General features: G+C 43.6%; 1 protein-coding gene across 5 annotated transcripts in view; it reads left to right on the forward strand.

Annotated features, from left to right (window-relative positions):
• Window positions 1-14,400, forward strand: part of TDP1 (tyrosyl-DNA phosphodiesterase 1) — a 75,594-nt gene that overhangs the window by 7,352 nt on the left and 53,842 nt on the right. For all 5 annotated transcript variants that reach the window (XR_003435602.1, XM_027120297.1, XM_027120296.1 and 2 more), the window contains exons 3-6: window positions 1,277-1,320; window positions 2,503-2,558; window positions 5,290-5,386; window positions 10,320-10,354. Coding sequence is in view for 4 of the 5 variants with exons in the window: in XM_027120297.1 (XP_026976098.1) it covers window positions 1,277-1,320; window positions 2,503-2,558; window positions 5,290-5,386; window positions 10,320-10,354 (232 nt within the window). In the remaining variant the exon portion in view is untranslated. The remainder of the gene's footprint in view (window positions 1-1,276; window positions 1,321-2,502; window positions 2,559-5,289; window positions 5,387-10,319; window positions 10,355-14,400) is intronic.

Genomic DNA, 14,400 nt, shown 5'->3' on the forward strand with positions numbered 1-14,400 from the left:
CAGAGAAGTTAAATAACCTGCCCAAGGTCATAGAGCTGGCAGATGGCAGAACTGGGATTTGAATCCAGGCATTCCAGCATCACAGTGCGTGCTCTTAAGCGTTTGGTGTACCACTCCAGCAAAGGCCATAATTGTAGGTTGTTTAGAAGATCTCATGGAGGAAGAGGGACCTCAGATGGGCCTTGAAAAATGGGTAAAATTTAGAAAGGTAGAAAGAGGAGTGGCAGTGGGGGCAAAATGGGGCCCCCACGTTGCAGTTTCTCTCTTGATTGTGCAACTCTCCCTTTAAGGTAGGAGCTTCTTTAGAGGACTTTTTCGTTCTTTTAAAATCTTTGTACCCTGGCATTTATCTCCATGTCTGGAAGACAGGAGGCACTCAATAAATATGGGTCAAATAAGTGAACGAGCCCAGTCTGAACCCTCAGGGTTGGCTTGGTGGTTAGAGCGGAAGCGCTGGAGCCAGACTGTCTGTGTTCAAGTCCCGACCCTGCCTGACCCCAGCTGTGTGGCCACGGGCGGCCCCCTAAGGAGAGACTCTCTATCTACAACATGGGAACGACAGACCCCCGCGGACAGAAAATGGCTGCGAGGAGTGAGAGTTAACACGTGGAAAGTACCAGGAACAGGACCTGGCACCCGATGGGTCCTGTCCAAGTGAGGCTGTTATAATCGGTGGTGGTCATGAGGGTTGTGTGCTTCCTCTCAGGGTGTAGACATGGCTTTCTGTTTTCTCTGAAGTAAAGCCTGAGTGGGTGCAAGGTGGGCCCTCCTTAGAGATGACCTGGGTGCTAGAAATATGAGCTTGGAGCTGCGGGGGCCTCTGTCCTCCCTCCACAGGAAGCAAGAGCCCTCAGGCTCCAGAGAGCTGTCTTGCTAGTCCCAGACTGGGGAGGTTTCCTGGCGAGAGACTTCAGTGAGTACTTGAAGGAGGTAAAAAATTAAGAGATCTGGAAAGAGGAAGGACACTCATCGTTATCGTCCTTATTGGCAGTTTGTAAAATTGCCCAGTCATCCAGTACTAAAGTTGTAGATCTTGATTTTCCATTATGTGTGGTTAAATAATACTGATACATAATAAATATTATTAAATAGCCCAGGGAAATTTTCTCTTGAATTTTATGGAACATTAAAGTCTAGTCTTGTAGTACCTTTTCAGTGCATCATTTTCTAAGCCAAATTCTCGTCGGTGACTATTTAATAAGTCAGTTGTGATTATTATTACTAGGTAGTCTTTATCAAAAATATGAAATTAGATATAAATGTTTTGTCTCCCCAGATATTTTATCTCCTCTATTTGGGACACTTGTTTCTTCAGCTCAGGTGAGTTTACAGTTGTTTCTTTGTACGGAAGGGGCAGATAACTCTGTAAGAAAGTGAGCGGCGGGACCTGTGGGCCGGTCCTGTGCAGGGTCCCTGAGATGGCACATACCTGGAGGCTGGTGCCAGACGCCGCGGTTATGGGATCCATCAGCCTGGAACGTGGATGCACGATCACTGGGGCTTCTGACTCTCGATTGGGCCCTAAGGACTGGCCAGGAAGTCACTCTGGAAATTCCAACCTGAGGGACTTCTCTCTGGGACACTAATAATCTCACAGGACTCTGGTGCAACTCCCTGGGAGTGTGGGTAGAGAGGTGAAGGCCATGTCAAGTTTGATTTGATTTAGAGAAGTAAATGAGAAATTTCCTACACCCTCCAAAGAGAAGTGAGTAGAAGTTATGGATGTGGGTACATCTGCATGTTTGATTGACGTGTTTGATTGGCAGCTCTCCTGCCTGACAGAGCTGGTCCCTTTGTGTTGATAAATCACCTTCACGTGCCAGGCTCTCCAGCAAATAGAACAAGGTCTTGTGCCTAAAGAAGGCAAAGTTTTCTCTGTGCTCCATGTTCTGCTTGGCGATGGGAATCCTGGTCTCCAGATGGAACGTGGGGTGAATTTGTGTCTGTTCTCCTGGCTAGATTGAGTCAGTATGTCCAGGAGGAGGTCCAGGGATTACCCAGGCCTGGGGAGGACCCCCGTGGGTAAGTCTAGTCCAGAACCTGTAATCAAGATGTAATCGTCATAAGCCTAGTGAACGTCCAGTCGCAGATGCCTGTTTACAAAGCTAGCTCATAAGTTAGGCTGAAAGGAAATGTTCTTTTCCAAAAGTGCTTTTTATAGTCATCTAGGGGAAAAGGGATAAATTTATAAGCCCCATTAATCAGAGGACTCTTAGAAATATTGTAAAAAGACTCAGTTTACAAATACAAATGCTGCCAAAGCATGCAGAGGTAATTTTCTGTTTTCTCAGGCGCTCCCGCACTAATTCAGAACCTTTGAATGGTGTATTCCCTTCAAGATGTATTTTAGCTTTGTTTATGAGTATTGTAGCAAATTGCCCATGTTTATACATAATATATGTAGTTCATCATTAGAGTTTCTTTGAATTCAATAACCAAACACTTCTCCTAATAGACTGCTTTTCTGAATTGCCCGTGACTTCTTTTCTTCCCCCCATCCAGTTTAACTACTGCTTTGATGTGGACTGGCTCATAAAACAGTATCCACCAGAGTTCAGGTGAGTTCCACAGAGTGATGGATGACGTCATAACTGTAATGCAGCCTTAAAACACAAGATTTGTGTTTCTCAGGCAGCTGCCGTGCATCTTCTTTGAATATTTCTTTTGGAACTATCGAAATCATAAAAACGTTAATTATACTGGGAAAACAGCATTTTTTGATATATTCTAACTAATCACAAGCCTTCCTAATACAGATTTTAGTGTGTCCTTCTGTTCTGTCCAGAAGTAGATTAGGACAAATTTCAGCCCAAATAAAAGAATTTTAGGTCCAATGTTAATATGAAGGAAAAGGTCACTGCCACCTGGGTTCTCGACCTATAAGCATGCCATGCTTCACTGGGCACATCAGTGCTGTTCTTTTTTTGAGACGCTCTTGTTTCACAAGTGATTTTTCACATAGCTTAGGAGTTAATGCAGGGATCATAGGGCCTTCCCTTACCCAGATTATGGAAGTGATGGATTTTCAGTCTGTCTGCCTCATGTTAGGCAGTGCAAATCAAATAAATATGGCATCCCATGGTGATATGCCATCTGTCCCATGTCTAACACATGGGCGTGGCAGAATCCCATAACAGCAGGTAAGGTGGAGGAATACACATGCAGGAGAATGGTTGTCAGGGTCCTCAAAGTCCATGGTGCATTTAGCCCGTCAGATTGTGGGAAGCTTCATTATTAATAATAGATAAAATGCTGGGCGTTCCCTGGCAGTCCAGTGGTTAGTACTCGGTGCTTTCATTGCTGTGGCTCAGGTTCATTCCCTGGTTGGGGAACTAAGATCCTGCAAGCCACGAGGCACAGCCAAAAATAATACTAATAGATAAAATACTGTTGAAATTTCCCAAGCAGCTTTGGCACTCAAGGGCTCATATTTGATCTGTAAAACGTAAGATTAGTTTCAGCTGCATGTAACAGAAAAGTAGAAATAACAGTGGCTTAAACAGGAGAGAAAATAACTTCACCAACCTATTCAAAGTACTGGATGATGCCCACCCACATTAGGGAGGGCGATCTGCTTTGCTGAGCCACCGATTCAAATGGTCATCTCCTCCGCAAGCACCCTCACAGACACACCCAGAAATAATGTGTTTTGGTTTTCTTTGGGTTTTTTTTTTGCGGTACGCAGGCCTCTCACTGTTGTGGCCTCTCCTGTTGCAGAGCACAGGCTCTGGATGCGCAGGCTCAGCGGCCATGGCTCACGGGCCCAGCCGCTCCACGGCATGTGGGATCTTCCCGGACCGGGGCACGAACCCGTGTCCCCTGCATCGGCAGGTGGACTCCCAACCACTGTGCCACCAGGGAAGCCCCAGAAATAATGTTTTATCTGGACACCCTTGGCCCAATCAAGTTGACACATAAAATTACCCATCACACTGCCTTTTTGTGATAGTTTTTAGAACACCATTAAATCTGAAGTAATTAATGAGGACTTCAGCTTTTGTCAATAATGTTTAATCTTTTATTTTTTAAAAAGACCTGATAATCTGATAACAGGAATCGTTTCTAGGTAACACATGCATGATTATCTCTTACATTATTCTCTGTACTGTGTTTCTAATTGTAAAATAGAAAATTTTTTCCAAATAGAAAGAAACCGGGAAGGTGTGTTTCTTAGTTTTATTTTACCTGACATATTAGAATAAAGCTATCAGGTTTAGGGGTTAGGAATCAGTCCTGGATGTGCGTTTTCTGTCCTGTTTTTTTTTTTGTTTTGGTTTTTTTTTGCGGTACACGGGCCTCTCACTGTTGTGGCCTCTCCCGTTGTGGAGCACAGGCTCTGGATGCACAGGCTCAGCGGCCATGGCTCACGGGCCCAGCCGCTCCGTGGCATGTGGGATCTTCCTGGACCGGGGCACGAACCTGTGTCCCCTGCATCGGCAGGCGGACTCTCAACCACTGCGCCACCAGGGAAGCCCCTGTCCTGTTTCTTTTTAGTTGAGTGTTGTCCCTTCACGTGTGGCAGAGAATCGTTCTGCATGTGGTTGATAATTGTGGAAGGTGTTCATCTTGCTTGATTGCTTGTTGGAGAAAAATCCAATTTTTGTTGTGTTGGGAGAGCTTATAAAGGTATATTGATTTCTAAGGCTTACCTCGCTTTGAATTAACCAGAGTAGATCATGGTTCCTTTAAAAGCCCTTTTAAACTATTCCTGCAGAATGTTTTTATATTGTCCTTTTGAATTTAAAAATAGGGCATTTTCAATGTGCATTGGGCTCTGTTGCATTGAAATATCACCACCTATTAGTGAAACTACATGCTGTGGGCCTGGGCCCCTTCACTTGTGTTCTGGGCATCTGGTGCAGGACCTTGCTCACAGTAGGGGTTTAACATATGGCTAGTGAGGAAGTGGTCTATTGTTTGGGCCAAGAGAAGGGAAAGAAAAGAGCATCATACTAGACAACAATGATTGTATATCTTTTAGTCTATCTGAATTTAAATATATTAACACAGAGCTGATGATGTGCCCTTTTGGACGAAAGAAGATAATTACTCGAGGACTTTCTTGAGTCACAACCCCTCCAGGTCACAGCAGAGCTTCAGGCTCAGGCCGCAGGGCTCCATTATAAGGGTAACCAGTTACCGAAGGTGAGCTGGTCAGTGTCCTGTGCCGGCCCCCTACTCAGTCACCACACAGGCCAGAAACAGATGTCGGTGGTCAACGACCCTGAACTGGGTGCCAGTTCAGCTTCATGAATGATGGATTTTAAATACTCCTGATCTCTTTTTCAGGAAGAAACCAATCCTGCTCGTGCATGGCGACAAACGCGAAGCAAAGGCTCACCTACATGCCCAGGCAAAGCCTTATGAAAACATTGCCCTCTGCCAGGTAAGGTACTCATTGCCCTTCAAGATCATGCTTAGTCTGAGAGTTGGAAGGAAATTGAGACCTTGAGTCTATCCACCCACCTAATGCAGGAATCCTGTCTCCAGCATCACCAACAGATATCTCTCCAGCCTTGGCTTAAACGCTTCCTGAGGTAGCTCATCCTATTTGTGGGTAGCCCTCATGGTTGAAAGATTTTCCTTTATGTTAACCTGATATCTCTGTAATTAGGGTTCTCCAGAGAAACAGAACCAATAAGGGTGTATGTGTGTGTGAGTGTGTGTGTGAGTGTGTGTGTGTGTGTGTGTGTGTGTGTGTGTGTGTCTGTGCGTAGACAGAGATTTATTTTCAAAGAACTGGCTCACGTGATTGTGGAGGGTGGCAAGTCCAAAATCTGCCGGGCAGGCTGGAGACCCCAAGAAGCACTGATGTTGCATTTTGAGGCCAAAGACCGACTGGAGACTCATTCCCTCTTCCTGCAGGAAATCAGTCTTTTTTTAATTTCCTTTCCACTTTTCAACAGACTGACTGAGGCTCACAAACATTCTGGAGGGTAATCTCCTTTACTCACAGTCCACTGATTGAAACGTTAGTCTCCTCAAAAAATACCTTCACGGCAACATCTGACCAAATATCTGGGTGCCGTGGCCTAGCCAGGTTGACACACACAATCTTCTTCCTCTGCCTTCTACGTTGGTCCTAATTTTCCCGCTCTGGAGCCACATAGACTAAATCTCCTTGCACATGTCAGTGATTCTCGTATCTGAAGTCATCTATTTTGTCCCCCTAGTTTTCTCGTTCAGGTTCAAGCGTTCACTTTCTTCAGTTGTACCTGGTATATCAAGGGTTCCCTGTCTTTCCCCAACCTGCCAGCCCTCTGGTTGTATATATTTTGTCCATGTCCCTGTGGAAACGGAGGTTTCAGCATTATTGAGCAGGTTTTTTGGATTCAATTCAATGGCAGTTTCTTTCTCTGAAGGCAGCTTAAAACTGGTAGTTTTTATTGTGACATTAGCTGCCATTGACATTTCACCCATAGCCCTTAGTTCTTTTTCCCAAGAATCACTCAATACTGGAGAGACCAATAGATCGATCAGAAGCAGACCTGTTAGAAAACTACCTTGCGAGTTGTATGCTGCATGTGATCCTAGTCCGATGAGGGGCGTTAAGTGGTCTCAGAACAGGCTTGGTTTGCTGGGACCAAAGCAGAGAAGGGGCGAGAAGGCTGTTTCTTTATATATTCCCATAATTTTGTCCTGATACTTTCCAGTCAGTTCATGGAAATACAGTGTGACCAGTGAGTCTTGGAGTTTCCTTAGGACTCCTTGTTTTAGCCTCCACGTCTGAAAGGATCTTTTCATGTGTGACATTTTGTGTAAGAAGCAGGCACACTGGGCGGGGAGGGGAGGCAAGGGGGTAGCATGGAATTCAGAAAATGTTAACATTTATCATTTCCTTCCTGTGGTGGTTCTGAAGTGGCTGGTGTAATATTCACCTTTTCCTGTTTGAGCAAGTTGGTCAGTCCATTCATGAGCAGCTTGATGAATGAGTCTTTCATGGCCCTTTTCTCTCCTGGCCAATAGCTTAGTGAAATTGGCTCAGGATTTCTGCTCTTGGAGTACAGAGGCAAGAGTGAATTACATAGAACCTAATTATTTTTCTTTTCCATTTTCCTTCTAACGTCCTTTTTCCTCCATCCATACAAGGTAAAAGAATTCCAACTCACGTTTTATCACTTCTTCTAGCTATAGAATATTATCTATGTGTGTATGTGTATTTTTTTAAAGATTAAAACAGTGAGAAATCTCAACCTGATCAATTTTAAACCTGTCTCACAACATTTTTCCTGTGATGTAACTCACTGTACTTTATGTAGAGTTTTAAATTATTCCATCTCTTTATCCATCCTGTTTGCAGCTTACCTTCTACACAAGATATGCCTTTGCTTAGCAGTTGCCTAAAATCCCCTTGTTTTGCATTTGTTTCCAAAAACAGAAGAGGTTAAACTGCAGTAGGATAGTACTTATCAGACTAATAGTGGGCAGAAAATAAAATAACACGGGAATCCTGAAAAACAGAGATAAAATCAATGGAAATACAAAGTGTTTTTCAAATGTACTGAAAAGTTTAGGTGGCATGCCTAGTGGCGTGCTTCAGGCCAGCCACTAGAGGGTGTAACGAGCCCTGTCTTCCAAACCTTGTGTGCAGAGCCTCCGTAAGCTCCCAGCTCTAGTCTGAGGGACGTGGTGATTGCCCCATCCTGACTTTTTGAAATACCTTTATATCTTGTCTATAATATGAATTTTTGAATTTTTTTTAACAACGTAGTGTCATTTGACTAAGCTGGGTCACGTTAAGTCAAAGAATAAGTGGATGCTGACACTTTTCCCATTTTGCACACCTGGTGGTCCAGGTTCAGACTTCCTGGGTTCTGTCCCAGCTCTCTGCCCGCTAGCTGTGTCATTCTGGGCCCATCACTTAACCACTTAAAGCCTCATTTCTTCATCTTTAAAATGAATTACTAATACTGTATCTCATAGGGTTATTGGGCAAAGAATTTGATGCATTTGCCAAAAAGAAGCACCCGTTAAATATTATCTGTTGAAATTATTATCATCCTTGCTTTTGTGCTTAGACTTGCCCAAAAGCCCACAACAAATCACAAAACTAAACTCAGAAGCCAAGTATTTTGACCATTGCTTTTCCTGAGCTAAATATCAATTTACAGAGTGGCGGCCTTTGTTCTAATTTTGTAATTTAAAGACGTGAAATACTGGGATTAGCATATACACACTACTATATATAAAATAGATAACCAACAAGGAGCTACTGTATGGCACAGGGAACTATACTCAGTATTTTGTAGTAACCTATAAGGGAAAAGAATCTGAAAAAGAATAGAGATATATACGTATCAATATAACTGAATCACTTTGCTGTACACCTGAAACTAACACAACATTGTGTTAATTTTTTTTTAAAAGAAAGACATGAAATGTACTTTCCTGCTCACTCTTCTGTGGCCAGTCCACACAAACGTGTGCCAGTCTGTGAGCAGCCCGAACACTGAGTTTACAAGAGTAGTGAACCTGGCCATCTGTCCATGAGCATCCCCAAGACGGGCTATGTCATTCTCACCTGTGTATTCCAGTTGCCCATCGCTGCCCCCAGCAGACAGGCCCACCTGTGGAGAGTGGACAGGGGGACGCTTTGATTTTAATAGCACTTGCTTCCATTTGTAGAGTGCTTACCCCGTGCAGCTCCTTTTCCTAAGCGTTTTATGTGTACTTCTCTCATTTATTCCTAACAACTCCCTGAATCTCCTAACAGTACCCTCATTTCAAAGAGTAGAAAGATGAGGCATAGAGATTCAAGTATTTTCCGAGGCATAGAGATTCAAGTATTTTCCAAAGTCCTACATAGTTGTGAAGACAGGATTTGTGTCCATACACAGAATTCCTAGCTGGTAAACTATTCTTGACATCTCTATTTATTTTAACTTTTTCATCTTGAGGCCTAACCAAGGTCTTGCTATACCGGATTTTAGATAAAATGTTTTATTTCCCCACCTACCCCCCCCATTTGTTTGTAAAGATATCATTTTAAAACATGAAAAATGGATTTAATATATTTATTTTCAGCATCTTCTGTGTTATAAATGTAAGAAAACTTTTAATATCATAATGTCTCAATACTGCCACCACTTTCAATGTTTCTTTTAAGTATGCTTTGAAAACTTTGTGTGTGTATTTCTGTATAAGCCAAATATCTAATTTTAAAACGTTGCATAGAGTCTCATTTGTTTTTACTAGTTTTCTGGCTTCTAAGGAAATTAGGCTTCTCACTTCTAATTAGTGTAATTAAAAATGCAATATGTGTTGAATCATTCTGGGTAATGAAAAACGAAGTTTTTTAAAAAATGAACCTCACTGGATGCTATTCTAAAAGCTGTTTTGAATCTACAAACAATAAATGCTGGAGAGGGTGTAGAGGAAAGGGAACCCTCATACACTGTTGGTGGGAATGTAAATTGATACAGCCACTATGGAGAACAGTATGGAGGTTCCTTAAAAAACTAAAAATAGAACTACCATACGACCCAGCAATCCCACTACTGGGCATATACCCTGAGAAAACCATAATTCAAAAAGAGTCATGTACCAAAATGTTCATTGCGGCTCTATTTACAATAGCCAGGACACGGAAGCAACCTAAGTGTCCATCGACAGATGAATGGATAAAGAAGATGTGGCACATATATACAATGGAATATTACTCAGCCCTAAAAAGAAACAAAACTGAGTTATTTGTAGTGAGGTGGATGTACCCAGAGTCTGTTATACAGAGTGAAGTAAGTCAGAAAGAGAAAAACAAATCCATATGCTAACACATATATATGGAATCTAAAAAAAAAAAAGTCATGAAGAACCTAGAGGCAAGATGGGAATAAAGACGCAGACCTACTAGAGAATGGACTTGAGGACACAGGGAGGGGGAAGGGTAAGCTGGGACAAAGTGAGAGAGTGGCATGGACATATATACACTACCAAATGTAAAGTAGATAGCTAGTGGGAAGCAGCTGCATAGCACAGGGAGATCAGCTCAGTGGTTTGTGACCAGCTAGAAGGGTGGGATAGGGAGGGAGGGAGACACAAGAGGGAAGAGATATGGGGATATATGTATATGTATAACTGATTCACTTTGTTATAAAGCAGAAACTAACACACCACTGTAAAGCAATTATACTCCAATAAAAATGTTAAAAAAAGATTAAAAAATAAAAGCTGCTTTGGCGATCAAGGGCTTGTCCACTAGAGGGCAGTAACAACTTTAAAAACAAAAAGTTGACCTGAATCTTTTCTAATTTAATTTTCAATAGATAGGGATATTATTGAGTTTTTTAAAAACAAGTAACTTGACCTCTTTTTTATCCTAGGCAAAGTTGGATATTGCATTTGGAACACACCACACGTAAGCAATTTTTATGAAATGGGGAGGGGAGGATATGAGTTTAATAGATCAGAGGATGCTCTTCAGAAATCGCCCTTAGAGGGACTCACATGTGATGATTTTGCTGGGGGAAAAGCTATCACTTAGGAAGCAGAGGAAAAGGAGTTGTTTCTGAACAGCCTTAAGACCAAGTACCAGGATTCTGGCTCTGGACATGAAAGTCTGAATCTGTGATGTGGTTTCTGCTTTCTCTTGAGGGCGTTCATTATAGCCAACTGAGGGGGATAGATTGTGGTCCGCGGTTACGCATGACTGTACGTGCGGTAGTCACATGCCTATGGATTCCACCACTTTAAAGAGGGTCTTGTGAATTTCATAAGATTCTGAGTTGCATCAAATAGAATATTGTTGGGTCAACTGTGCTGTGATTGAAAGAAAAACTGTTTTACAAGAAATTGTCATCTTGAGAGGCTGGTACCTGTCCCTGCTTCAAGACATCTCAGAAAATTCTCTTAGGATAATTTCTGAGACATTGCAAACAACAGGCAGGAGAAACTTTTCTCTTACTTCCTGCTTGATACATATCAGCTTGACTCCCGTTTTATTTGAGTCTTACTGTTTAATAGAGCCGTTTTACATAATTGTTCTCTAGCTGAGAAAAGAATAAGACATGGTTGCCTTGATTTCAGTATTTTTGTAAATCATATTTCTCTAGAAATATGTCACACTCAAAAGAGTGACAAAGGGCTTCCCTGGTGGCGCAGTGGTTGAGAGTCCGCCTGCCAATGCAGGGGACACGGGTTCGTGCCCCGGTCGGGGAAGATCCCACATGCCGCGGAGCGGCTGGGCCCATGAGCCATGGCCGCTGAACCTGCGTGTCTGGAGCCTGTGCTCCGCAACGGGAGAGGCCACAGCAGTGAGAGGCCCGCCGTACGGCAAAAAAAAAAAAGAGTGATAAAGCCTTATCTTTCTTCTAGACCAGCAGTGGAAACAGGTAGCCTCCTGCTTCAGGCATGTCCCTTTGGGTATCTGTCCCTAAGGCAACAAGGAATCTCATGGGAGGAAGTGTTTGCCCCGAGTCTTTCAGTGACCACTATTTTCCTGCTACTACGCCAAAAACAGGGCATATGTTCATCATTCCCTTTGTGAGCTTAAAGCTATATTTTGCCAGTCTGTCTCCAGAAAGGAACCAGAGCAGAAAGCACTGAGCCACTTTGTGAAAGGATACCTATCAAGCATACATTATCTGGTCTTAGGTGCTCTTGTGTAAATGTTGCTGCGTTTACCAACCACCCCTAATTGGTAACTTTAGTGTAATGGAGGGTTGTTGAGAGTGACCTCAAGCACCTACCTAGCTGGAGTATCAGGCACAGAGCTCACAGAATGCTAATTTCAGCAAAGGATACAAAATAGCACTGAATAGGCTGAGTCAGAATCTTAGGCTCCTATAGCTGCACCACAGTGGGAGACGCTGATGGGCGGCAGTAGTAGTAGTCAGCCGTCCTGGGAGAGATTCTGCCAGTAAAGCGTCCTTGTCCCCCGCCCTTAGCTGGAACCCTAGCCTAAATACCTTACTGATTCCAGAATACATTCAGCAAGCCCTGTTTTGGATCCTGGGCATGATTTGCCAGACCTGCAGTGTGGGGTTTCTGTGCAGGGCACATGTTCTGTGCCCGCAGCCAGCGTTTCTTGGGCACTTTCACACTGCACTTAATATGCTAGCGAGTCATAGGAGAGCCTGGGTCAGGGGAGGGACTGAGTGCTGGGCTGGCCCAGATCTGACACAGTGGCATTTGAGGGGGATGGAGCTATCCTTTTTTTTTTTTTTTTTAATGCTATTCCAAAAATTACTTGGTCCTTTGTCTTCATTTTATAGACTAGAGGCCCCAAGTAGGTAGGCAGCTTTCCTCCAGCCAGTGTTGGGAGACAGGACTAGAACTGTTTATTTTTGCTTAAGTTCTTAATTTACTTTTGTTGTTTCCTCACTGCTAAAATTAAACCTGTTTCCTTTGGCGCGCGCACGCACTTTGCAAGCCCATTCTTCCTTCGCCTCCAGCACATGCATTTTGCAGGTTAAACCCAGCAGAGTTCCTCATTCAGAGTTGAAAGTGCCGAGGGAAGTACTGATAGACCCTTTCCCCACTCTGTAGTATGTGTGTAGTTTACATTTTGTTAAAATGCCAGTATTTTGTAGGAGATTGAACTCATGCCTTGAAATTACTTTCAGTTGTTCATTTTAAAATATTTTAAGAGTTATTCATTAAATATCTATTATATTCTTGAAGCACAGCTCAAGGGAATGTAAAGTGTTTTAAGACATAGTGGCTTTTGTCCTTCCAGCTTTTAGTCTTTGGGTGAGAGAGGCAAGACAAACACATGAGCTAGGAAAGAAGGAAAGCCTTCCAGCTCCTGGTGACAGGTGTGAACCCGTCCCCCGCCTCCCCCAACAGAGTGGAGCTGCCACAGTAACTCTGCAGGAGTCTCCGGGGTCACACTTGCGTCAGCTGGCGGGTGCTGACCACGTACTACTTGCGGCCCCATCCCTCAGGAGCTCATGGTCCTCTTAGAGACAGTGAATGTGCTCCATCCCTGCTTCCAGGATGCTGTGCAGTCCCGGGGCTTATCTCATAGTGCTTTAGAATGCTGAAGCTCTTTGGTGGCCTCCAGAGCTGGAAGCAAAGGCACCTCCCACGGCCCTGAGAATCCACAGGGGGAGGGAAGCGTCAGATCTGGCTGTGCAGCCTGGAGCGGACTGCAGGATGAGTCTCTCTCCTCTTCGGGCTGTAGCAGGGCTCCCCTCCGTGTGACCCACTCCTGCCCCAGTAGCATGAAGTAGCTGCGGCCCTGTCCAGCCCAAGGGAAGCCGTGCGCAGCGAGAGGAGGATCCAACACGTGTGATCCAAATAAGCGCTGCTTCCGGTTCACGTGGGGAGCTGGGTAGTCCCCGTGAGCTCTCCTAGCCACGGATTCTGCAGTTGTAAAATGGGAATGATAGCGCCTCCTCTGGATTGGGTGGCATTTAGTGTGCTAGCATTCTGTGTGGCAGTGCCTGGTACATAAATGCTCCGCGGACATTAGCTTGCCTCCCCCTGTGCAGGGACAGCTTCAAATAGGGGAAATGTCCCTTCTGCCACCCCCATAGCTTAACAGATAATATGCAGGTCAGTATTCTTCAGGGAAGACCTCATTTCTTTATATGTTTGATCCATTTTTAACTCTGACCTTGTTGGGACGTGCCATTTTGTCTATGAAAAGATTAATATGACTCCCCTTAGATTAGTTCTCAATGCTATTTGATAGGATTCACTGACATTAGTGCATGATTTTCCTGTTAATTGATAACTTAACTAATGGAAATATTTGTCAAAGTTAAATCATGAATTCGTAACTGGCTTATTCTTAATTACAGTCAGCTACTAATGTGGCAACTGTGTATGTAAATTTGCCCAGATTTCAGGGAACACATCTCATACATGGAGAGAAGATTGGCTCAACAGCTGTCATTTCTCCAGCTTTGCATTAATTTACCATTTGCCAGCTTGGGTTAAATTCTCGTTCTGGCAAGAGCTAAATCTCATTCTCTGTATAGTCTTTTCTGTACTTTTTAATGCTAATAACCCCATTCGGTTGAGATAGTATTTGGGATGTTGTTTATTTGAGAGAACCAGTGGTTCATTTTTTTCCCACGTGTAAACTGACTTCCATCAGTAAATGTTAAGTAGCATTTTGGCCTCCATAGAAATAAGGTAGAGTTACTCCCTTGAGTGAATCTCTAGTTGGGGGAGAGAGAATTTAGGTTCCTGAAATAATTAGAAAACCATCGGGAGGCCAAGAACCATCCGAAAGTAGATGGCAAAGTAAAGCAAGGCATGGAAGCAGTAGAGGGAATGTACACCTGGAGTGTTTTACATTTAACAAAACATGTACTGCGTTTCATTCTCACATCAGACCTATGAAGTGAACACGGGGTTGATCCTTTATGCCACAAGTGAGAAGCCGAGGCTCAGGGGACATGGAACGACTCAGAGATATTAAATGACTTATGTAGGGTCCTAGGGCTTCTAACT

Source organism: Aethalodelphis obliquidens, unplaced genomic scaffold (assembly GCF_003676395.1).
Source record: "Aethalodelphis obliquidens isolate GAN/ISIS:26980383/991018 unplaced genomic scaffold, ASM367639v1 scaffold21, whole genome shotgun sequence".
NCBI lineage: Eukaryota > Metazoa > Chordata > Mammalia > Artiodactyla > Delphinidae > Aethalodelphis > Aethalodelphis obliquidens.